Genomic DNA, 27020 nt, shown 5'->3' on the forward strand with positions numbered 1-27020 from the left:
ACTAACAGTGATGTGCTATTGGCTCTCTAGTTTCTAACCATTACATCAGTAATACAGCTAAACTTCTGCAACTGAAATAACATCAGATTAATAAAGATATTATAGAGTAAAAGCATCAGATTAATAAAAAAAAAAACATAATTATGAAAGAGAGTGATAACTGCATTAAATAATAGATTTTGTGATTGATTTTGATATGTGCTGTATGGACAAAACCAGACATGATATGTTTATAAGATTAAAAGGTTGATTTTGAGACAATCTGATCTAAAATGTAATATTTCCAAAACATTGCAAATATAAAGTTGTGCTCATACGTTATCTTTTCTCATGAGTCTACCGTACACACAACTTGCAGAAGCTTCATGATCTTTACAAAGTTTAAAGAAATAAAGAGATCATACAAGTGTCGTTGAAGATCTGGAGGAAAAAGATTCATTGCAAAGGGTGCTTCCATAGACTGAAATGATATTGACTGCTGGAATCACAATGGAGATTCATTTCCTTTACTTCTAGATTTTGCTCCAGTTACTGAAGGCAAAAATTACAGGAGTTCTTTTGAAATACTTGGGTGGTTATAAAAGGGCAAAAGTGAATAAAGACAATAAAAGCACTATCTTCTGTAGGGGTTATTTTGAAGATGTACATGTCAAACTATATAAAAAAACATTAGCATTTTGAAAAATCCGAGCCCTATCATTATTGCCCCTATACCGTCTCAACACATTATTAAACTCAGATACATACTGAAGAAGAAGCTTTACAATGGTAAAGCATCAGGAACATTAATTACACCTGTATACACATCATTTGTACAACATATCTAGAATAAAACAATTGAAATAAAAATAAATTGTTGGCTATGTTCACTGTAGGCTTTGTTTTATTGTTTTTTATTACAAATTCTGCTTTTTCAAAGAACATGTAATTCAGTTTGAAAACGCCAGCATCTACTCCATCTTAAAGGATTGTGGGAGTGCTTGAGATGTTTGGGAATACAATGGGTTTTGTACACTGTACAGGTTTGTCTGACCTGTTCAAATACATTTATATTGTGTTCAGATACCCAGAGTCATATTAGTATGCTATAAAAAAACGGGGTAGAATTTTTTAGATCATTAATCCAGCTCTGTCCTTGTAATGATGGTTCAGCACAAGCATGGGTTGACAAAACAAGAAGGTTGTTATTCTAGAATAAAATGAATGCAAATATAATTCCACCATGGAGGAAATAGAATAGTTTCACACTTAACTCTGCAGTGTATTCAAACTCCAACTAAAGTCTTTATACAATGGCAGATACTTACTGAATCAAAAAAAATCACTTTTATTGAAATATTGTCTTCATATTAATGAAGTGAAACTCTCAGTTGTACAGCATGTTTAGAAATGTGTCTCTATACCAATTAAAACAGTCCAAAAACCAACAATTGTCCGTACAATGTACTAAAATGTATTGAATAATGAAAGTATCCTGTCTCATACCAGAAGGGAAAATGTGGAATGATCATAATGAAATAAAGACATACAAAATCCACAATTAAAAAAAAAAAAAGGCATCACATTCCTTAAACTCTGGAGAAGATGGGGACTAAACTCTATAGTTTAAAGAAACATTTATGCTTCAGTTTTCACAAAGCAAGTATGTGAGATGCTTTTGTTAATGTTGTGATGGGGCTCTACAGCAGCCCTTGTCGTTTCAGATCTTCATAAGTCTTCTTGTTGACCACATTTCCACTGGAGTCTTCATATTCTTCCTGTAAGACAAATGAGCAACTTATTTTTCCATTGTGATGCAACAGACTCTTTCAGAGTAGATACAATCATTGATTTTAAAGGAATCGATTTAGATTTGTAAGTTTGATGTCTCAAAAGAACTCACCTCTGTGTCTGGCTGCCAGCGCTCAGAGGATTTCTGTGACTTCAGCTTCGACCAGACTATTCACAAGAAAAGAAAAACACATTTGAAATGACATGGACATTGAAGATATAATAGCTTTGGTTCCCTTTTTTTTTTTTGGGAGTTTATTAGAATATTTAAGATGGATGGATACACACAGTTAGGTACATATGTATTTAAACAGACACAATTATCATAATCTTGGCTCTGTACGCCACCACAATGGATTTAAAATGAAGCAATCAAGACGAGACCATAAACATTGATTTCAGGGGTTTCACAAAAGTATTGCAGCATTTGGCTGAATCCAAGCAGATAGAGCGGTATTGCACTCGCTCTATCGCACCGTTGTCAAGAAAAGAGAGCTGAGCCGAAAGGCAAAGCTCTCGATCTACCGGTCAATTTTTTTTCCTACCCTCACCTATGATCATGAAGGCTGGGTCATGACCGAAAGAACTAGGTCGCGAGTACAAGCGGCCGAAATGGGTTTCCTCAGAAGGGTGGCGGGCTTCTCCCTTAGAGCTCAGTCATCCGTGAGGAGCTCGGAGTAGAGCCGCTGCTCCTTTGCATCGAAAGGAGTCAGTTGAGGTGGTTTGGGCATCTGGTAAGGATTCCCCCTGGCCGCTTCCCTAGGGAGGTGTTTCAGGCACGTCCAGCTGGGAGGAGGTCTCGGGGAAGACCCAGGATTAGGTGGAGAGATTACATCTCCACACTGGCCTGGGAACGCCTCAGGGTCCCCCAGTCAGAGCTGGTTAATGTAGCTCAGGATAGGGAAGTTTGGGGCCCCCTGCTGGAGCTGCTGCCCCTGCGACCCAACTTCGGATATGTGGTTGAAGATGGATGGATGGATGGATGTTGTAGCCTTATGTTAAAATGCTTTAAATATATATTTTTTTTCCCCACATCAGGTTACACTCCATAATTACTAAATATTTTTTTTTATAACTTTGCAAATGTATTAAAAAGAAAAAAAACTGAAATATCACACAGACATAAGTATTCTGACCCTTTGTTGTGACACTTGAAATGTAGCTCAGGTGCATCCCATTTCTCTGAATCATCTTTGAGATGTTTCTACACTTTTAATGTCCACATGTGGCAAATTCAATTGATTGGATATGATTTGTAAAGGGACACACCTGTCCCTATATAAGGTCTCACAGCTGAAAAACCATATCAGACCAAAAAGCAGGCCAAGAAATCAGAAGAAACTTTCTGCAGAGCTCTGAGACAAGATTGTGTCGAGGCACAGATCTGGAGAAGGCTACAAAACATTTCAGCTGCATTAAAGGTTCCCAAGAGCACAGTGGCCTCCATAATTCTTAAAATGGATGTTTGGAACAACCAGGACTCTTCCTAGAGCTGAACGCCTGACCAAACAGAGCAATCAGGGGAGAAGGGCCTTGGTAAGAGAGGTGACCGAGAACCCGATGCAACACTCCACCGATCTGGGCTTTATGGCAGTGTGACCAGACGGAAGCTTCTCCTCAGTGCAAGACACATAAAAAACACCTAAAAGAATCTCTGACTGTGAGAAACAAGATTCTCTGGTCTGATGAAATGAAGGTTGAACTGTTTAGCCTCAATTCCAAGTATCATGTTTGGAGGAAACAGGCACCGCTCATCACCTGTGCAATACCATCCCAACGGTGAAGCATGGTGGTGGTAGCATCGTGGTCTGGGGTAATTTTTAGCGGCAGGAACTGGGGGACTGGTTAGGGTTTAAGGAAAGCTGAATGCAGCAATATACAGAGACATCCTTAATGAAAACATGCTCCAGAGTGCTCAGGACCTCACACTGGGCTAAAGGTTCACCTTCCAACAGGACAACGACCCCAAGCACACAGCCAAGACAACGCAGTAGTGGATAAGGGACAACTCTATGAATGTCCAGCCAGAGCCCAGACTTGAACCCATTTGAACATCTCTGGAGAGACCTGAAAATGGCTGTCCACCGACAGTCCCAATCCAACCTGACAGAGCTTGGGAGATGGCAGAAAATCCCCAAATCCAGGTATGCAAAGCTTGTCGCATCATACCCAAAAAGACTTGAGCCTGTAATCACTGGTTCTTCAACTAATTACTGAGTTAAGGGTCTGAAGTCTCATTGTGATATTTCAGTTTTCTCTTTTTAATAAATTTGCATATCAAAATTCTGGTTTTTGCTTTGTCATTATGGGGTATGGAGTGTAGACTGATGTGAAAAACATATTTAAAGCATTTTAGCATAAGGCTACAACATAACAAAATGTGAAAAACGGAAGGGGTCTGAATACTTTCTGAATGAAATGTAGTTAGTATAGCCCTAAACACTTCAGAATTCATCCAGCTGCTTCTGTCAGCAGTCACATCATCAATAAACACTAGTGACCAAGTTCCATTGCCAACCATACATGCCCATGCCATAACACTGCAGATGATGTGGTATGCTTCGATTAGGGTTGCAGCAGTATACCGGCTTCACGGTCTACCATGGTATGAAAATGTACGGTGCGTGTGCACATCTTTACTCCTCAACTACCTGTCAGACTAGTTAACTGGCGAGCACACACGTGCAATGGAGAAAATGTCAGAGAAGCAAGGGGGTCTGACATAAGTGAGTGTGTGTGTGTTAAAGCAGTGTTTCTCAACTGGTGGGTTGCAGGTCTATCGGACTGGGTTGCGGACAGCAGGGAAAGAACAATGCCATGGTTCTCCCATTGAAGATATTTCGGTGGCCGCTGAAGTGATATTTGGGACTGCCGAGGCAGATTTAATGATAATCTCAATCATGTAAAGGCTTCTCATCTGCACTTTAGCACGAGTGTAATGAGCTCGCCATCATGATCTAGCTTCACTGCAAACCATGCTAATGAGGAGCCTTTCCTCCTGTGTTATATGTATGTTCTGTTTGAAAATAGTAAATAAACGGGATAATAAATGGGCTCATATAAGTAAATATGCTCTTAAATTTTTAAAAGGGGGGAGAGACAACTTCCTGTAGATTTTGTTGTTGACATCAAAAACAAAAAGTCACTTAATGCATGTCCTTGTACTTGAAAACCATGAACAAACTATGAAACATAAAAGGACGTTTTTACTATAGTGGGTTGCCACATGATTTCCAATGTAAAATCTGCCCTGAAGCAAAACCAGTTGAGAAGCACTGAGTTAAAGGTACAGACAGGAGCAGTCTACAGTATGTGTTAACTGTTAATAATCATAGGACATTACATTAAAAGCTCACACAGCTGATGTTATTTTTCATTTACTAGTTCATTTAACATGTAAACAAACATGCTTTATTTATATTACATGTTATAGTTACATGCTATTTTTTTATCACGTTTATAATTCGGTTTATTATAATAATTCTGTTAGCTTTATTCTATTAATTGTATTTTTTACACATACTTCCATAAAGGCCCTAATTATAGGAGCAATCCAACTAAACTTGAACCGCAGACCAACCCAGAGCAGCTCCTCAAGATTAACCGCTCCTGAAGCGCTGTGATGCACGTGGCATATGACTCCAAGTTAAGAATAAATGACTTCTTCAGGGGTATAAAGCACACATACACCTCAAGTATGACAATTAAAAGTCACAATCGGAAAAGACCAACAAATTAATTTAGCTTGAGACAGGACAATACAATTTATTTATACTAGATCATATTCACACTTCACCAAAGTACTGGACAGGGCTGCTTTTCCAAAAGCATCATAATGGAGCATCATTGGAGTCAATGGTCTCTACGATCTACTTTGGCTTACGATGCTTTTTAGAAATACGGTGTAATACATTGTCAGTACAATATCTCAGGTATTTAATAATCAGTGTACTCACGGGACACTGCATCTTCAATCTGGGTGACGTTGGCGAAGTGGGCAGTGTTAGGAATACCCAAACAGCGCATACCATGAGCATGACGCCACTCCTGAAAACAGAGGAAACGGATCATTCACTAAATGTATCCTTATATCTACTTTCAACATCTGTATGTGCAACAATTATGACATTTATAATATAATGCTTGGGCATATCTGCGAATACTGAACGTGATCCTGTTGCAAACACCTCACATTATTAGGTGACACATGGCCAAGTGTCTTTGCCTAGGAATCTTTATGAACTGATGTATTCACAGATTTTTTTATATATATATACATTTTCCAAACAGAATGTTGCACATGTGGATAGATGTGTGGCAGTGGAAATATATGTAACTTACTGCAAAATGTCTCTGGAAGGCTTTGGGTCCTCTGTATGTGTAATTTCCACAGATCTCACAGTTATAGTTGATGTTTAGACCGTGCAGTTTGTACAACCAGTATGGAATAGGCTAAAAAACAAAGTCCGACAAAAGACAAGGTTAATGACACAGGCTAAGCCCATTATTGCTGAATGTTTGCTATATATTTGTGATGATTTTGCTGGTCATATAAAATCAAGCAACATCTTAATGTGCTTTTTATTTGCCCATTATGTTTCATAAAGAGTGTGTCGTTAGATTATTAGACTTGTGATCCTTCATCTTCTTACAACTCACGAGTGTGAAGACAGATGTTTAAGTAGCGTTACATTTAAACTTCTGTAGAACAGTGTTGGCGTTGGTAAGTTTGATTCATGTTTGTGAAGCAGTTTAAATTATCTGTAAAAACTTCAGAACACAATTTGATTGTGTCACTACTCAAGAGTGTTTATGGAACTCTCCATTTGGAACTTTTCATGTATTAACATGTTTTAGTTCAAATACATAGGTAAATACTGCAGTTTATTACTAGTTATTGCTATTTTGGTGCATAAAAATTAAATAAATTATTCTTGTGTAGGGAAAAACAACATTTTCAAAGGTGAAGTGTGTAATTTTGCAATATTAAAATACTTCTTCCTTTCCTAGCTTAATATGTAGACAAATAATAGTTAACAATTTGTAGGTTGATTTTCAGATGAGTGTAAGTGTAGCTTGTCAAAGTTTGGGGCAGTACTCTCTCCTTTGGGTAAAAAAAATTGCATTTGGCAAAAATTTGTTCGGTGACACAAGTTGCACATAATTTAGGAGCAAATACGTAAATATCAAAAGAATATCAAAAGGCTGAATAGTATAAAAAATAACTGCTATGACAAAATCAAACAAAGAATGGGATTTCTGTGTTACCCAGGCTAACTCATCTAAACTATTTATTCTTCCCAAATCTTCCCACTACAGTGAAATGAAGTGTACCTTCCCGTCCCAGCCCAGCGGCAGGTTTTTGGGGTTGTAAATTATCTCGTTATCTTCATCTTCACTCTCGCTCTCACTAGCCTGCTCTTCATCCTCTTCATCTCGCTCTTCTCCTGTACGTGCCTGCTTCCTCTGAACGTTCTCATGGGTTAAATGCCTCTGCTCCTACAACACATACACATACACACATTAGCCATATGAAATGCTACACAGTTCACATCAATACTCATGACCCTGTCTCCTTTCCAACACCATTTAATGGTGCACTCAGTGATTTATTTTAGATTCCACTCTTAAATCCCAGACAACAGCAAACAGACTGAGACTGCTTACCCCCAAGATCTCCACATATTCATAAATCTGAGCTTCAAGAAATGCTGTTTCCTTGTTGCGCTCTGAGTCTCTGCAGACAAAAAACAAAAGATAATAACAACATTCATATTTAAAATAAGGGCTTCATTGAGGTGCATATTCTAATCAAAATTATTTTCAAATCTAGACACTTGAGGAATTGTTTGTGCACACATTTAAATCAGTGGGGCAGATTCACCAAGAATGAATTGTGCCTGCTAAAAGCAAGATTTTTGGCACGTGCTAAATGTACTCATTTAATGCCAAATTCTCTAAAGGAATTATGCAGATCAGGCAACGGCACAAACAAGCCCGCAAAAATCGCCGTTGAACACAATTTGCATGCGCAATTCTGATCTTGTGGTCCGATTCTGAGTGCAATATAGCAGAGGATGACCGCAGACCACCGTATTTGACCCAACTTGTCGAGACTGAAGAGCATCACTTTGATCCAGACACCTGGATAATCTCTTAAACACGCAGAACATGCGCTTGACAACACCACACATAAGGATATATGCCAGGTTATAATGCTCATCAACAGCATTTGATTATTATTTGATTAAATACTGCTGAAATGATTGGTTGAATTTTTTCCCCAGAGTTTTGTGAATGAAGCGGAATCTTAAATTAGCCTAATTTACATAGAAAGGAGGAGTGTTTGGGTGGAAAGGAACGACAATACTGAAGACGCAGCGCAATATCAGCGCTGATTGTGGCTGCTAAACCCGACTGCGGGTGGTTAATGAAGACTCTGGTATCTGAGCTGCAATACCGCAAGCAAGAGTGGCACAACCGTTTAGTGAATCTGCCCCTGAAAGTTCCCCAAATGAGACGACACTTACTTCTTTGGTCCCTTGGCTTTGGGGTTTTTGGCGAAGAGAGAGGAATCAAGAGACTCCAGAGATTTGCCTTTAGTGCTGAACAGACGCTGTGCCCTCTCTTCCAGAGTACTACAAAAATAACACACAATAAGTCACTCAACACCAGACACATGACCTACACACTCAAGAATCAGGGACTGTCAGGTCTTTGAGAGGGTTATAATCTGTTTAAATGCAGGTATTAAAGGCTGTGAATGGGACACTCACCCTCCACACTTGAGTCCTAAAGCCATCAGAGCTGACTTCAGTCTGTCCAGACCCAGAGATGCCAGCTCCTACAAACAAAAACACACAACATTACACTCCCACACAATGAATTTGCATTAGGGGTATGTAACTTTATCTTTGTGAAGATTCTGCATAACTACACTCAAACCACTTCTTGGTGGTCTTTGTAGTGTGGGCAGGAGCGTTGTTTTCTTGAAAAATAACATCTGACCGTTCCTCTTCAGACAACAACTTTTCAATAGTGGGAAACAAGCCTTTCTGCAATATTCTCTTGTACTTCAAAGCATTCATTGACTTGTCAACAGTTCCAGCAGCTGAAAATGCTTCACTTTGGTAGAGATGCATTCACTATTATATTTCTCACCACCAGATATTTGAAGACACCTCTCTGGAGCTTCACCATGCAACTCAAATCCTGATTCATTACTTCACACAACTCTGCATCAAACTTTCCATCTTGTGAGACAGCAATGGCCTTTTACACACATCTGCTGGACACAAAACCTGCATTATATAAACGTCTGGTTCTTGTTTTCTGCTGAAAGAGTTTGTAGACTTTTATTTTCTGTCTTTGAGAACTGTACATGTCAGCAGGTGTTGAAATTCCTTCATCCCTGCATGAAGAGGCTTTGGGCCTTCCAGATCTTTCTTCCTGTCAACATCACCTGTTCAAAGTGTTGACCTATTCTCTTAATAGCTGATAGATAAATAGAGATCTTCTCTGTCTGTAGGGTCTTGTAAACTTCAGAACAGATATGTGGTTTCTCACAGCAACCCTCTTTTGATTTTTTTGGTGCAGATTTTCTCATTCCTTTACCTTGTGACTCTCTCTCCCTGCTCTATTGCTCCTGGTCCCGTTTAGGAGTTTGTTTTCAGGACTTTGATTGTCTGCAACAGGTATGGCAGATCACCAACTATTGACTAATTATCCCAGAAGATATTTTTTAGAACATTTTGTACACCCATCATGATTTTACCTTTGCATACAACAAGACTATACAAGTGAATTTCCCTTTTTCCAGCTTTTTCCCCAAACAGTTCACTGCAGCAAAAGTGTACCAGGAGTGCATTTGTTGAATTCATGCTAATTTCCTGACCTTATTTGTTGTGGAGATTTGGAGATTGTGGAGAAAAAACTTAATGTTTTGCCATTTCAAGCATGGCCCATTTATTTATTTTTTATTTGCCCAGGAGTGTGTACTCAAAGCTCTGTAGCTTTCGTTATGTGTAAATGAAATACTGCACCAGACTGACTTTAAACTGTCTTGGTGGTTAGTTTTCATGAACATTTTGTAATATCAAAGTTATTCAGCCTTCCTGTCCATGGTAGCTAAACTCATCTAAAGCACACCTTTTTGTTGTATAAATGCCACTGCAGGTGTGTAATCTGTACAGTTTTTTATGCAGCTTTGTTTACCACGTCATATTTACTGATACATGCAATGTTTTGTCCTGTACATGCTTTCCAATAAGAAGAATAAATTATTTTATTTATTAAATATGCATTTTTTAATTGATCAATAATTTGAGAAAGAATCATTATGCACCAGTGAACCGATTTTTCCCCAACCCCTAAACATCTCTGTAGAGTTTAAATCAGGGATATAGGAAACCAATCAGTACTGAGAAGAAAAAAAATATATATATATATATATATATATATATATATATATATATATATATATATATATATATATACACACATTTTGCAAAAGATATGAGAAACAAAGTCAGTGTATTGAGCAAACATGTCTGACCTCCCATGATGAGAAGGCAGAGAGATCCAGATGAGCTCCAGCGTGGGTCAATGCACTACTAGTCTCTTTCTACAACACAAACATCAAACCAAAACAACATCCAAAACATTAGCTCACACACATATGGTATCTTACAATGCAGCATCATTTTGCTTCCTACTGTTTGGAACAAACACGTTCCAACACTTACGCATCTGGAGTGCACCAATGATGCTCTGAAATGCTGACTAGATAGGTAGCTCTCTAGGGCAGTGGTTCCCAACACCGGATATCTTTTTTGGATATCTGCCTAATCAAACACACCTGATACAACTCATTAACTCATTTGTAGAGAATCTACGACCTGAATTTGGTGTGTCAGATAAGGGAGATATACAAAATGTGCAGTGTTGGGGGGTCTCCAGGAACAGGGTTGGGAACCACTGGTCTAGGATTTGGAAAAGAGAACAATGGTAACTTTAAATGTAACGCCAATTCATAAGATCTACCTGCCATAATTATTAAAGCTATTTTTTTTTTATCAAGTTCGGTAGATTTGCTAATATTATTACAAACTCATTTTGAATTCCAATCACACTTAATGAGCTCTATCAAGCTCAAACCCACCGGCCAGCCTGGGAACGCCCCACTATCCCACTTCTTCTCAAACTCCACCAGGATCTTTCCATACAAGTCATTCTGATCCAGCAGAGGCTTGACACGATCTGTGTAATCCTGCAGATACTCCAACATCATCTCCAGATACCTGCAGGAGCAGAATGAGAGACCAGCTAACTCATCAGCTGAGAACATATCCACTCAAAAATGCAGTTAGGAACCAAGAACCATCCATAAAACAAAACAAAAAAATAGAACCGCATCGTTTTCATGATTTACGGTTCCGTTAATGGTTGTCGAACTTTCATTCTTTTGCAGATGCATTTAACAGCACAGTGCAACACCAATATTGAATCAGCAGTGCGAAACATCAAATCAAATCACTTTATTGTCAGACTACCATATACAAGTGCAACAGCAGGTGAAAGTCTTGTGCAGTTCCGAGAAACACAGCAGTCATGATAGTGACGAGACATATACCAATTACAGTAAACAACATATTTACATATCTAAATGTACATATAATTACACAACACAATAATAATATACAATGTACAGTAAACAATACACACAATATAGAATACATATACAATAAAAATAAAAAAAATATAGCTGCAAGCAGCAATGCGGATTCCTCCTCAAAATGGCAAATCATTTAAAATTGATCAGTAGATGGTTGGGGATAAACCCTCCCAATTAAGGAATTCAAAAAAACATGTCTTCGTCTGATTCCTAAACAAAACATTTTCAATGTACAGGAAAATCCATACCGGACCTTATGGATCCTTGAGGCTTTTTTGTTCCCAATGAGAAATGCGGCATGTACACCAAGTTTCAGAAGAATTGGACAAATGGGGTGGATATTATATCATTTTGAAAAAAAATTTGGGGCGTGGCCTGTAGCGCCACCTATGGGCAAATGTTGGTCATTCTTGGTTTGTGGGTTCCTGTTGGCCTGTAGTATAAATGTACAAAATTAGAAAATATTTGACCAGAAAATGGGAATTTTGAGTGGCTCTAGAAGCTCCCTAGGGGCTTAATGTGGGCCTTTCTTGGTTTGTGGGTTCCTGTCGGCCTGTAGAATCAATACACCAAATTAGAAAATGTTTGACCAGAAAATGGGATTTTTGGAATTACCTGTAGCTCTCTAATGGCTAATGTTGGCCATTCGTGGTTTGTGGGTTCCTGTTGGCATGTAGTATCAGTGTACCAAATTAGAACATTTTTGACCAGAAAATGGGAATTTTGGCATGGCCTGTAGCGCCTCTAGGGGTGAATGTTGTCCATTCTTGGTTTGTGGGTTCCTGTCTGCCTGTAGTATCAATGTACCAAATTAAAAAAAAATTTGACCAGAAAACGGGAATTTTGGCGTGGCCTTTAGCTCCCTAGTGGCTTAATGTCGGCCATTCTTGGTTTGTGGGTTCCTGTTGGCCTGTAGTACCATTGTACCAAATTAGAACATTTTAGACCAGAAAATGGGAATTTCGACATGGCCTGTAAGCTCCCTAGGGGCTTAATGTCGGCCATTCTTTATGCAGTACTTCAGAGTGATGTCATCTTGAAGCATGTTAGGTTTGAAAACCATCAGTCAAAATTACATTTGATTTATTGACAGGTATATATTGTTAAAATTTGGACATTTACATAAACACGCTCCTTTCAGACATTTTGTATCACATTCATTTTTCCTAAGTAATGTTTTCAAGGATGTCCATTCTACAAATGTGTACCAAATTTCAAGTCAATTGGAGCTACGGTTCAGGAGAAGAAGAGTATTTTTAGGTTTTCGCAAATTTTCAACGTACGGGAAAATCCATCATGGTGAAAGTTATGGGTCCTTAAGGCTTTTTTGTTCCCCATGAGGAATGAGGCATGTACACCAAGTTTCAGAAGATTTAGACAAATGGCGTGGAAATTGTATCACTTTGAATGAAAAATCACTTTGAAAATCTCTACTTTCACTTTCACTTCTCTCTTAAGATTTTTTTTCTGTTTTTTTGTGTGACTTACATAAGCATATCACAAGCAATTTTATTTGAAAGACTATCTAGGCACATAATAACACTGTATAGCTGTGACTGTTTATAACTATTTCAAAATGTAGCCTACAAGCTCACACTTTAAATGGTCAGTGCTTTGATTTTTAAATCATTAAAATAGCAACAGATCCAGTGAAAAAATGGAGTGATTGTGTTTACATGCCATTCAAAAACGTGGCATTTTACAAGGTAAGAGAGAAATAAAAAAACTTAAAATAATACCATTTGTACTTCTCAATTACTTGGGAATGTCTATGTTCAGGACTGAAGGCTAAATTGTTACTGTCTCTTTAAGAGGCTTTTATCGCATGATACGATACTTAAGGCACAGTTCAGTTTAATCTTTTGAGAACTGAGAAGTATCATTATTTTCGTTTTGTGCCATGCTTGTTGCATTTGTATTCATTGTGAGATGATAAAATACAGACTGCGTGAATGGTTGATTTTGTTCACTTGAATTCTGTGACGTGTTTCAGAAAAATAATCGCGAAGACAGAGACTGAGCACCCTGTTTATTTATTTTACAAAAGCACAAGGTTTTGTTGTTATTGTAAGTGTACACAAATAAAAGTAAACATTTCATAGTTCGTAATGATGTCTTGCATGTTTCTGTATGGGCAAAAATGACGCAGTATTTTGTTTAAGTTGTTTCCGCTGTTTCGAGAGAAAAATATAGCAGGACGTCATCTGGAATAATGCCAGAATAAAATATAATTATTCCAGATTTCTTTCTCAACTGTTTGTTCACTTGAGACATAACAGACTCCTCAATATATCATGTATTTTGACACTCTGTTGTATGAAATTGTCCGCTCAGACGCAAGCAGCAGCGAAAGACATCGGAGTGCGTGAGTTAGACGCCGACGCTGCTCGCTGTGTCACACAAACAGCTCGCAAAACATGTATTTGAGTTGTTTTGACATTTGTTGAGTTGAATAGTGTAAAATCGCTTGAATGTTCAAACAGGCAAACATTGTATACAACCGACAAACCTTCATGATGATGCGAGCAAAATGATCTCGCCATGGGTTTAGCGTGTTGTCAGAGACAATTAAACAACATCATTCTCGGAAGTTTTGATACGCTAGGATTGATCAGCCCATCCCTACTTTCTTTAGACATATGTTTCATGTTTGTGTAAGTTTTTGTGACGTGTTTCAGAAAGATATTCGCTTAGACAAAGAGCACACGGTTTATTTTCTTTACAACAAATAAAAGTACAACTTTCATAGTTTGTGACGATGTATTAAATGTATCTGTATGTGCAAAAATAACGCAGTATTTTGTTTAAGCTGTTAACGCTGTTTCGAGAGAAAAATCTTAACAGGACACCACAGCGGCATCCGTGTTGTTCACAATAATTCATAATTAAATATATTGATACCCAATTTCTTTATCAACTGTTTGTTCACTTGATACATAACAGACACCCCAATATATCATGTATTTTGGTGTATGAAATTGTCCGCTCAAACGCATGAAGCTGTGAAAGCTGAACTCTCATCGGCGCAGCGAAGCGCTAGTCGCGACGCTGCTCGCTCGCTGTGTCACACAAACTGCTCGAAAACATTTATTTGAGTTGTTTTGCCTTTGTTGAGTTGAATAGTGTAAAATCGCTTGAATGTTCAAGCAGGCAACCATTGTACACAACCAACAAACCTTCGTGGAAGATGCGAGCAAAAATGATCTCGCTCGAGGATTGCGTGTTGTCAGAGACAATTAAACAACATCATACTCGGAAGTTTTGATACGTTAACGCTGTCTCGATAGAGAAAAATCTAACAGGACATCACAGCGGCATCACTAGACCCCTTCAATAATTCATAATTCAATATATTGATACCCGATTTCTTTATCAACTGTTTGTTCACTTGAGATATAGCAGACACCCCAATATATCATGTATTTTGGTGTATGAAATTGTCCGTTGAAACGCAAGAAGGGAAAGCGTAACTCTCATCGGCGTGCGAACGTTAGACGCGACGCTGCTCGCCGCTGTGTCACACAAACTGCTCGAAAACATTTATTTGAGTTGTTTTGCCTTTGTTGAGTTGAATAGTGTAAAATCGCTTGAATGTTCAAACTGGAAAGCATTAAGACACACAATTGATTTGACATACCTCCATGCAGACGCAAAATGTCTTCTGTAGTCTAAGTCTGGAGCTCCACCCACTAGGAGACCGAAATGCTTCATTAGAGAGATTGCTACAGAAGAGCTGCATGTGGTAGACAGAGTTACTCCAGTAGAGGGAGCCTCTTTGCTCAGCCAATGTAAGTGAATGGGATTTTACATGTGGACCATATTTGTCCAGTAGAGGGAGCACTTTTGCTCAGCCATTGTAAATCAATGGGATTTTAAACATTTTTGATCATCTTTTGTGTGTACATTTACATAAACACGCCCATTTCAGCCATTTTGTATTGTATTCATTTTTGCTAAGTAACGCTTTGGAAAGACATACATACTACACACGTGTGCCAAATTCCAAGTCAATTGGAGCTGAGGTTCAGGAGAAGAAGAGTTTTGTAGGTTTTCCAAAATTTTCACTGTACAGGAAAATCCATAATGGCAGAAGTATGGGTCCTTGAGGATTTTTTGTTCCCCATGAGAAATGAGGCATGTTTACAAAGTTTCAGAAGATTTGGACAAATGGGGTGGAAATTATATCACTTTGAATTTTTGTTTTTGGGTGTGGCCTGTAGCGCCACCTATGGGCTGAATGTTGACCATTCTTGGTTTGGGGGTACCCGTTGGCATGGAGTATCAATGTGCCAATTTAGAACATTTTTGACCAGTGACTTTTTGAGCTATTGGGGCTCAAGGAGAAGAAGAATAATAATAATAATAATAAATATAGCTGCAAGCAGCAATGCGGATTCCTCCTCAAAATGGCAAATCATTTCAAATTGATCAGTAGAGGGTTGGGGTTAAACCCTCTCAATGGATGAATCCAAAAACATGTATTTCTGTCTGAATCCTAAACTAAACATTTTCAGTCTACAGGAAAATCCATCATACGACCTTATGGATCCTTGAGGCGTTTTTGTTCCCAATGAGAAATGAGGCATGTACACCAAGATTCAGAAGAATTGGTTAAATGGCGTGGAAATGGTATCACTTTGAAAATATTTTTTGGGGCGTGGCCTGTAGCACCACCTATGGGCAAATGTGGGTCATTCTTGGTTTGTGGGTTCCTGTTGGCCTGTAGTATCAATGTACATAATTAGAAAATATTTGACCAGAAAATGGGACTTTTGGGAATTACCTGTAGCGCCCCTAGGGGTGAATGTTGGCCATTCTTGGTTTGAGGGTTCCTGTTGACCTGTAGTATCAATGTACCAAATTAGAACATTTTTGACCATAAAATGGGAATTTCGGTGTGGCCTCTAGTGCCCCCTAGGGGCTTAATGTTGGCCATTCTTTGTTTGTGGGTTCCTGTTGGCCAGTAGTATCAATGTACCATATTAGAAAATTTTTGACCAGAAAACGAAATTTTGGGAGTGGCCTGTAGCTCCTCTAATGGCTTAATGTGGGCCATACTTGGTTTGTGGGTTCCTGTTGGCCTGTAGTATCAATGTACCAAATTATAACTTTTTGACCAGAAAATGGGAATTTCGGCTTGGCCTCTAGCGCCACCTAGTGGTGAATGTCGGTCATTCTTGGTTTGTGGATTCCTTTTGGCCTGTACTATTAATGTACCAAATTAGAACATTTTTGACCAGAAAATGGGAATTTCGGCATGGCCTGTAGTGCTCCCTAGGGGCTTAATGTTGGCCATTCTTGGTTTGAGGGTTCCTGTTGACCTGCAGTATCAATGTACCAAATTAGAACGCTTTTGACCAGAAAACGAAATTTTGGAGTAGCCTGTAGCTCCCTAAGGGCTTAATGTGGGCCACACTTGGTATGTGGGTTCCTGTTGGCCTGTAGTATCAAAGTACCAAATTAGAAAATTTTTGACCAGAAAATGGGAATTTTGGCTTGTCCTGTAGTGCTCCCTAGTGGCTTAATGTCAGTCATTCTTGGTTTGTGGATTCCTGTTGGCCTGTACTATTCTTGTACCGAATTAGAACATTTTTGACCAGAAAATGGGAATTTTGGCTTGTCCTGTAGTGCCCCCTAGTGGCGTATGTCGGTCATTCTTGGTTTGTGGATTCCTGTTGGCCTGTACTATTAATTTACCAAATTAGAACATTTTTGACCAGAAAATGGGAATTTTGGCATGGCCATTCTTTGCACAGTACTTCAGAGTGATGTCATCTTTAAGCATGTTAGGTTTGAAAACCATCAGTCAAAATTACATTTGATTTATTGACACGTATATATTGTTAAAATTTGGACATTTACATAAACACGCCCTTTCAGCCATTTTGTATCGTATTCATTTTTCCTAAGTAACGCTTTCAAGGATGTCCATTCTACACATGTGTACCAAATTTCAAGTCAATTGGAGCTACGGTTCAGGAGAAGAAGAGTTTTGTAGGTTTTCGCAAATTTTCAACGTACGGGAAAATCCATCATGGCGGAAGTTATGGGTTCTTGAGGCTTTTTGTTCCCCATGAGGAATGAGGCATGTACACCAAATTTCAGAAGATTTGGACAAATGGCGTGGAAATTGTATCACTTTGAATTTTGTTTTTTTGGGCGTGGCCTGTAGCGCCACCTATGGGCGAATGTGGGCCATTCTTGGTTTGGGGGTACCCGTTGGCATGGAGTATCAATGTGCCAATTTAGAAAATTTTTGACCAGTGACTTTTTGAGCTATTGGGGCTCAAGGAGAAGAAGAATAATAATAATAATAATAATAATAATAATAATAATAATAATAATAAAACCATCAATTACAATAGATTCCCTCCTACGGAGGAATCTAATAAAACCGACAAATACAATAGATTCCCTCCTTACGGAGGAATCTAATAAAGAGTATATAAAATATATATATACACAGTAGTTATATTGTGGAGAATATATTTGACAGTCCAGTGTGAGATAATAAGATGAAGATTAATAAAGTGCAGTGCTCATTGTTGATCGTGCTAGATCAAATGTTCAAAAGTCTGATTGCTTGGGGGAAGAAGCTATCATGTAGTCGGCTGGTGTGGGTCCTGATGCTGCGATACCGCCTGCCTGATGGTAGCAGTGAGAGCAGCCCATGACTCGGGTGGCTGGAGTCTCTGATAATCCTCAAAGCTTTTCACACACTGCCTGGTATATATGTCCTGGAGGGAGGGAAGCTCGCCTCCGATGATGTGTCTGGCAGTTCGCACCACCCTTTGCAGGTCTTTACGGTTGTGGGCAGTGCTATTGCCGTACCAGGCGGTGATGCAGCCAGTCAGGATGCTCTCTACAGTGCTGGAGTAGAACCGTGTGAGGATGTGCTGGTTCATTCCAAACTTCCTCAGCCGTCTCAGAAAGAAGAGGCGCTGGTGAGCCTTCTTCACAACGGCCTCAGTGTGGACGGACCATGTGAGTTCCTCAGTAATGTGGACACCGAGGAACTTGAAACTGCTGACTCTCTACTCCATTAATGGTGATGGGGCTGTGTTCTCTGTCTTTCCTCCTGAAGTCCACCACAAGCTCCTTGGTCTTACTGACGTTGAGGGAGAGGTTGTGCTCCTGAAACCAGCGTGTCAGAGTGTGCACCTTCTCTCTGTAGGCTCTTTCATCATTGTCAGTGATCAGACCTACCACCGTCGTATCATCAGCAAACTTAATGATGACATTGGAGCTATGTGTTGCACACAGTCATGTGTGTACAGTGAATACAGGAGTGGGCTGAGAACACAGCCCTGTGGGGCTCCAGTGTTGAGGGTCAGTGATGAGATGTTGCTGCCCATTCTAACCACCTGACGTCTGCCTGACAGGAAATCCAGGATCCAGCTGCACAGTGAGCTGTTTATGCCCAGAGCCCGGAGTTTCTCATCAAGCTTGGAGGGCACTATGGTGTTGAATGCTGAGCTGTAGTCTACAAACAGTATTCTCACATATGTGTTCCTTTTTTCCAGGTGGGAGAGAGCAGTGTGTATTGTAGATGCAATGGCATCATCAGTGGAGCAGTTGTTGCGGTAGGCAAACTGCAGCGGGTCCAAAAATGTGGACAGCACAGAGCAGATGTGATCTCGGATTAACCTCTCAAAGCATTTGCTGATGATGGGGGTCAGAGCAACAGGTCGCCAGTCATTTAAGCAAGTGATTTCGGCTTGCTTCGGTACAGGCACAATAGTTGACGTTTTGAAGCATGTGGGGACTACAGACAGGTAGAGGGACAGGATGAAAATGTTACCAGCCAGTTGGTTCGCGCACGCTCTGATGATGCGGCCCAGAATGCTGTCTGGACCCGCGGCTTTACGGATGTTCTGATAGAGTTACGGAGGGCATAACTGGCTTGTTTACCCTCCACCGCATTCCCGGAATTAAAAGCTGAGGTTCGCGCATTAAGTGCCGCGCGAACATCGCCGTTAACCCATGGTTTCTGGTTGGGATAGATCCATATTGTTTTGGTTGGCACAAAGTCTTCTACCCACTTCCTGATCAAACACGTTACGCTATCAGCGTAAGCCTCGATGTCGTCGTCAGAGGCGGACCGGAACATCTCCCAGTCCGCGTGATCAAACAGTCTTGTAGCGCTGAGTCTGATTGGTCCGACCAGCACTGGATCGTTCAGAGGGTGGGTGCGTCTCATTTCAGTCTGCAAGCGGCCAGAAGCAGAACGGATGAGTGGTCTGAATTGCCAAAAGGTGGGCGGGGGAGGGATTTGTAGCCAGATAGAATAGGAGAATAGCAGTGGTCCAAAACCTGATCCCCTCGTGTGTTGAAGCTGATGTGTTGGTGGTATTTTGGCGCGATTGTTTTAATGTTGGCTTTGTTAAAGTCCCCGTTAACAATGAAAGCGGCCTCAGGGTGCGTGGTTTCCTGCTCACTTATACTCCCATACAGATCCTTGAGTGCCCGGTCGGTGTCGGCTTGTGGGGTGTACACAGCTGTGTTAATGACCGCTGTGAATTCCCTCGGTAGCCAGAGTGGTCGACACAGAAGCATGAGATATTCCAGATCAGGGGAGCAGAAAGACTTGATAAAATGTATATTCCTCTGATCACACCATGATTTGTTGATCATAAAACATTCACCACCACCTCTGCTTTTACCTGAGAGGTCTTTCGCTCCCTCCGCTCTGAGAACCCCGCTGGTTCGATGGCCGAGTCTGGAATCTCCGCAGACAACCAGATTTCCGTAAGGCAAATAACGCATCAGTCCTTCGTCTCTCGTTGGAAAGAGATCCGCACTCTCAGAGCTTGTTGTCCAGAGACTGAACGTTTGCCAGTAGAATACTGGGAAGAGGGGGTCGATTTGCGCGACGTCTTACTCTGATGAGAACGCCGGCTATTTTTCCCCCCTTTTCCTTCTGCGTTTCCGTGGCCGGGCAGCCCAGACAAAGGGCTCTGCTGGCGTGTTTGTAAACAGCTGGTCGGCATTGAGGAATTTGAAGTCCGGTTTTTGGTGTGTAATTGTAGAACCAATGTCCAAAAGCGTTTGTCTGTCATATACAATAAAGCAGACGACATCAAAGACAAAAAAACTGTAAACAAAACAAACAATAAACTGCAGTGTTGTGTCGGAGATCGCAACGCAGCAGCCATACTCGGCGCCATCTTGAGTCCAGGATATCAGTGTGTATCAAACATACAGTGTACTCCGATTCACTAACAAATGAACAGCCACATATTTTCTTGAATAACTTACTGAAGTTATTCAAGAAAATACTTACTGTCTGTTTTGTCTGACTTGAAATTAACCAAGAACTGTTATTGTGTTATGTGTATTCGTGAGGCTTGTGAAACTTCAATAAAATTGATAACTGGATGGTTGATGATATGACAATGGCCACGTACACACTTCAAACTTTCAAGTGATAATCATAGTAATGCAGCAGCATCTCGCAAAGTTTACCCCATTTTCTGCACGCTGTTTTTGAGCAAAGAGATTATCCACCAGAGATGTATTATCATCCGGCAATGCTTAGTTAGCTGATGTGCATCTAAAGGGTTGCTATTAAACAGCATGTGTTCTCTGGCCTGTAAAGTACCAGATACTCTAAGACGTCAGGGCTGATGAGAGAAACTACACTGGAGAGAGACTGGTACATATGAATGCGTCAAGATAAGTAACTTTTTGTGTGATTATCTACACCAGGAGAAGACGGACATAACTCACACACGCCATTGATCACGTCACTGCCTGAAATTTTCAGGAGTTAATTCAGTTGAAGAATGTGGTTGTCACTCCCGTAAATTACAGAACTGTGTGTGTGTGTGTGTGCAGAAAATGATTAAGCACTGACAACAATTTTTAGCTGAAGTGTGTGCGTGGCAAATGTGCAGTTAAAGCTTTTGGACACATGCATCAACTACCTAATTTTGTATTAATTAATGGTTTATTTACATCTTTAAAAAGTGGCACATACTTCTTATACTCTGCATTCTTCCTGTCTTTGGAGATGTCAAAGAGTTGATCGAATGTTGACAGGTATGTGACATATTCCAGTTTCTAGAAGAGAACAGCAGATTGAGTATTACTAATCTTTCTGATAATAATGGAAAGACAGAGATTGAAAGAAATAATGCACCTCTACTCCTTTAAGATTAATATACTTCAGGTAACAGTCATGGAGATCAAGGTAGCGCCCATAACCCTCTTCATCTGTAAACTCCACCAGGTCTGTGATCAGCAAAAAAGGTTTTTGGAAGATGTGAACAACAATGCATCACCATTCAAGTCTTTAAACTTTGTCGCTGAACTCCAACTTGCCTTAGAAAACAACGCCAATAACATTGGGACTTACTTTGTGCCTCCTCACTGGGGTTGTCTTTGGCTTTCATGAGCTCTTCAAACTCCACTGACATGGGCACACAGATCTGGAATTGAAGGGATGCATATTATTTTGCACTCATACATACAAGCATGTAACTGGAAGACACAGATCACTCCGTGTTACCTCATTGGGATGTTTCCTGTGGAACTCCTTAATATGTTTGAGGCGATTGTAGAATTCAGCAAACTCGTTTGGTCCTGATATTGCATTCAGCTCATCTTTTCTCATACTGATGAAGAATACACAACACACAGCCATGTGATCACACAACCTACAGCATATACACTGGCAGACAAATGTTTGGAATAATGGACAGATTTTGATGTTTCGGAAGGAAATTGGTACTTTAATTCACCAAAATGGCATTCAACTGATCACAAGTGTATGCTTTATATTATGGACACAAGTGTCCTTGACAAAGTCTTACCCATCTTTGTCTTCGTATAAGTCTCTGAGGTTTGCACTCACTTCCATGTACATCTGCATGAAAAAAAAAATGCAAACAATGTTAGAATTTGCTTTCATAACTGTGAATATGATAATGTTATTACATTGATAGTCACGTCATCCATTCGTTTGCAAACAATCATTACTTTTGTAAATGCTACACATGTGTTTTCAAATATGTTTTATACCACCAGAGAAGCAGAAAATTGCACACTTTAAATAAAGAACACATTAAATATGCCGCTTACATCAAGCATAGCTCTGACTCGATGATCTGAATTAATCTGGTCTCTCAGCTGTTGAAGAGAGAAAAGATATTGTATACAAAGGTTTATTTATCAAGTGCACATCAACAAAGCATGCTGCAGCAATGATTACTGCCAATGAAAATGCACACTAAAATGATAAAACACTCGTAACCAACGTGGAATGTTTCACAAATGTTCAAATAAATATACGTGTAATAAGTTGGCCTTTGAAAGAAAAGGCGTAAAAGGGTAAAACAGTATCTTCCTTGTTATTTCCCCTAACAAAAAATTACTGTGGTAGTATGATACCAACAGATTCTATTCATAAGCGAAGTTGTTTACATGTGAAGGGGAGGCATTTTTGGAAACGTTTGCAAGGTACTGTTGCCCCACCAAATAAGCTGAAATAAGAGTTTGATGTACTATGAAAACATACTGTAACTTGGAAATGTAGATACATTTACATACATAAATTTAACATATATTTACATACGTATTTAAGAATAAGCCTATTTAATTCAATGGGTCAGAGAGAAATTGTCATGAAAAGATTGATTTTGCGCAAGAAACGCTGACTTAGAATAGATAGATATTCCACAGACGACTTCACATATTTATTTTTCATCAGTGATTCTCGCAGCAAAGATCATATGGTGTTAATTACAGTTACGAGTGTTTATAACAGTATGTTAATAGACGCGTATGTGTGTGTTGGAATTACCGTAGTTTTCTTTGTCAGCATTTCTTTCGTTTCGACGTCCATAAGTCTCTCTTTCTCCTCATGGTATCGCCGCTGTTGCTCTAAAATGCTTTCCATTGTGATTTATTAATTATCTGAAACCTGCTTTATTCTGTTATTGTAGTTTTGCCAGCTTGCGCGCGTGTAACGCACAGGAAACAGATCCCCAATTTATTTTGTTCGAACGGAAACATAAACGAGAGAACTAAAGTTCCGGGCTTACAAGTCCGTGACTGCACATGCTCTCTCTCTCTCTCTCTCTCTCTCTCTCTCTCTCTCTCAATTCAGTTCAATTCAATTCAATTCAATTCAATTCAATGGGTTTTATTGGCATGAAAGTTTCAAAAACTATGTTGCCAAAGCATCATATAGAATAAATAAAACAAAAGCACAATACATTTTGTCCAATAACTTGGACAGTATATAATATTATTATTAGTAATATATATATATATATATATATATATATATATATATATATATATATATATATATATATATATATATATATATATATAAAAACTATAATATAAATTACTATTATTATTTATTTTCATTACAATGAAAACAGTGAACAGTGTGTGTGTTTGTCCAGATCTTTCACTGTCCCTCAGGTTGTGGCATATTGATACCAGGAGTGGTGGTAGTGTAGTGGTCTAAACCACAGTACTGGTAAACTGGTACTCAGATGGTGTTGGTTTGATCCCCACAGCCACCACCATTGTGTCCTTGAGCAAGACACTTAACTCCAGGTTGGAGGAATAAATATGATTGAAACTAGAAAGAGACAAGGTAAAGTGTGTTAGAGATGCAGACTGTCCCACAGACAGACACATACTGTGCTGCTATCACACAGCAGTCCATGTATTCAACTAAGAAGGGAATTTTTTTTTTTATTGTTTGATAAACGGTCAAATGTGCGGTGAATATGATTCATTTTGTGGTGAAAATGTTCCCGGATGGCTGTGTATTTTGTGCATTCTGTTAGAAAATGCAGCTCTGTCTTGATTTTGTTTTGTCTGTATCTTGTCAAGGTGTATTCTTCCATGAGGATTCAGTCATTGTGTATTCTGTTTTTAGGGCCAGACAGTGTTGCATTTTTACTCTGTTGTTGTGTTTGAGTTTCCCAATAATGATAGAATTATGTTTTATTTGTGCTGTAATTTGGTTTATTCTAATTAATTTAGCAGTATTGTTCTGGTCCAGAGTTTAAGTGAAATGGGGGTCAGTAGATGTTACTGAAACATCAGGATGAAAGCTCCAGACGGCTAAGGGTTTCTTTGCTTAAATGCAGGGCTTTATAATGATATACTGTGAGTGGGGATCACTGAGTTTTATATGTTTTAGAATTTGATGGCCTATTTTTGTATTTTTAGTGGATGTTTGCTTAATTCTGTACTTGTTAAATATATTTTTACAGAATTCTGCATGCAGAGTCTAAATTAGCATTTTCTTTTCCATTTTCCAATTCTTAATTTGGATTTGTCAGTGAACCCCACACCTCACTGCCATACAGGGCAATCGTGTGTGTGTGTGTGTGTGTTTCTCTCTCATAATGGCAGTTTTGTATTTATGAATAAAATAAGGTCTATGGTAAACATTACTTTATTGCATTTGTTCAGCATCAACAACATCAATTACACACAGTAATTCCCAAAACATAAATTTTGAACCTGCGGTTCATGGAGAGACTCTGGAGAGACTCACAGAGGCAGAGATACAAACTCAATTGCAGGGTTTATAGAGCAGGTGATTTGAAGCAGCAATGTAAACAAAAGGTGAGGTAATCCAGAAACAGTAGCAATGATGATAGTAGGTTAGTAGGATCCAGACAGGGTTAAGTAAACAATGGAGTCTGTAATCACAGGTATAACATAGTCTGGAGATCTGGAGTCTCTGAGATACTAACAATAAGATCAGACCATGATTGTGAGTGAGAGGGCTTTTTATGCTGTCCTTGATTAGCCGCTAATGATGAGCAAGTGGGTGTGATCAACACTCTGGGGAAAGTGAGCGGAGTGTGTAGGCAGTGAGGGAGAGAGAGCACATTGCTTACAAGTTGCTCTCTTATCTCCGACCTTTAAGGCTTTAGGCATTCTTAATCTCATCAGCCTCTCTTCAAAATATGACTATGTAATATAGTTTGACAGTAGTCAACTGAACTTTTAAGAAACATCAGCAATTTTATGATAGAACTTCAATACAAGACAAATTTATTTATTTCTAAAAGTGTGGGGAACATGTCCCTGAAATATAATTCTTAAAATGTAGATTTGTAGAAGACAAAATTAACATTTGTGTTCTGCAGAAGAAGACAGTCATACACAATTGGGATGGGATGAGGGTGAGTAAATGATGAGAGAATTTTCATTTTGCCATACACTGTGGATCTGTTTGTAAAAGCCTTTCATTCGGATGGATATCTGTTATTCTAATAAAGGAGTTGACATAAAATAATTATACACAGTGGCATTTTGTGTATTGGATCATTGATATACACATTACAGTTGTTTACTGGTTAATGTTTTTATTCAAACAAATACTAAACAAGAAGCTTAATTTATTTTTATAAAGTGTTTTAATGAGTTTCTTTTTGGTTTGCATTCTGAAAGTGGTTAATAGTGAGGCAAAATCATGTGTGAAGATAACTGTTCATTAGTGCCAGCTTTGTGTAACAGTAACAGTTGGCACCTTTGGCATGGATGATTTGAAGTGTGTTCCAAACGACTAATATTTTGAGGCCTAACCCTCTGAAGCTCTCATTCTGGAGGGTAAACCCTTTGAAGGGTTAAGGGCATAGGTATGAGCTCTACTATACACTGTTTTAAAAGCACCTCATGAAATTGCTTGAGAGAATGATCAAAGTGTGCAGAGCAGCAATCTTCACAAATAAGCTTGAATAATATAGTTTTATTTGTCACATAATTCCCATTCTTCCCTTTGTGTTATTTCATAGTTTCGATGACTCATTTGGAAAATTGTTCAATTAAAGAATAAGTTCTTGCATCCAAACTTTTTACTGGTAGTCAAGGCTGAAATTAAATAGTTGCGTTCATATTTTTTACACTGAAAATGTTAAAGTAATAAGCCAGAAGTATATTACTGTGATTTTACCACAGCTAAGGGGTGTTCATAAAACCCTCTTAACCGTGGTATAATCACTGTAATGTATGGCTTCCCATAGGTTATTACTTTTATAAATCGGAAGAATCAAATCTTCTCCCAAGTAGTGCATTAGTGTAACTGTAAGCTGATTGTGTTACTAAGCAACGTTTCATCTTATCGCATTAATATAGAATGTGTGGCCACAGGTGTGTGTTTATCTGCATTACACATGACTTCAAACACTACTCATGCAACAACACAACTCATATGCTATTAAACATAATTTTTTAAGACACAAGGATAAATGACATAGACCGATGCCTTCATCAGAAGCATATACCATCGATTAACAACCTTGTGGAACTCACAGGAGATCTGTCTTTACAGGTTTATAAGTTAATATTCAAATTCAATTCGCCTATGGAGAAAATGAACAGGATTTTTAGTTCCGGAACCAGTCTTTTGTGCTCTATGGATTGACATAAAATCAGAATGGTTTATGTTCAGGAATGGCCAGTCAGAAAGTACATTTCCAGTCCTTTTACAAAGGATTTTGGGTAGAAATTGTAGAGTAATGATGTGCAATGTTGACAGAGTATCATCCAAAATAGAAGTATTAGCTATGGGGGATATCAGTCTTTTTTGTGTGTT

At 39.0% G+C, this 27020-nt stretch overlaps 1 protein-coding gene across 1 annotated transcript; it reads right to left on the minus strand.

Annotated features, from left to right (window-relative positions):
- Positions 1 to 863: 863 nt before the first annotated feature.
- On the minus strand, positions 864 to 23433 carry LOC127620014 (splicing factor 3A subunit 3). Its single transcript, XM_052093075.1, has 17 exons — positions 23247 to 23433; positions 22526 to 22573; positions 22258 to 22310; positions 21954 to 22059; positions 21801 to 21873; positions 21585 to 21676; positions 21423 to 21505; positions 10931 to 11069; positions 10325 to 10393; positions 8547 to 8614; positions 8301 to 8408; positions 7438 to 7507; positions 7105 to 7269; positions 6112 to 6222; positions 5727 to 5817; positions 1883 to 1938; positions 864 to 1757 (listed from the first exon to the last, which is right to left on the minus strand). Exons 1-17 carry the CDS (start codon positions 23340 to 23342, stop codon positions 1680 to 1682), a joined length of 1506 nt encoding a protein of 501 aa, XP_051949035.1. The 5' UTR covers positions 23343 to 23433; the 3' UTR covers positions 864 to 1679.
- Between the last annotated feature and the right edge of the window lie 3587 nt (positions 23434 to 27020).

This window comes from Xyrauchen texanus, chromosome 26 (assembly GCF_025860055.1).
Source record: "Xyrauchen texanus isolate HMW12.3.18 chromosome 26, RBS_HiC_50CHRs, whole genome shotgun sequence".
NCBI classification, from domain to species: Eukaryota; Metazoa; Chordata; class Actinopteri; order Cypriniformes; family Catostomidae; genus Xyrauchen; species Xyrauchen texanus.

Coding starts and splice junctions, on each gene's coding strand:
- LOC127620014 (XM_052093075.1), bottom strand. CDS start 23,342: ATGGAAAGCATTTTAGAGCAACAGCGGCGATACCATGAGGAGAAAGAG. Junction 21,506..21,584: donor TTAATCTTAAAGGAGTAGAG/GTGCATTATTTC, acceptor GTTCTCTTCTAG/AAACTGGAATATGTCACATA. Junction 11,070..21,422: donor AAGAATGCAGAGTATAAGAA/GTATGTGCCACT, acceptor CTGCTCCTGCAG/GTATCTGGAGATGATGTTGG.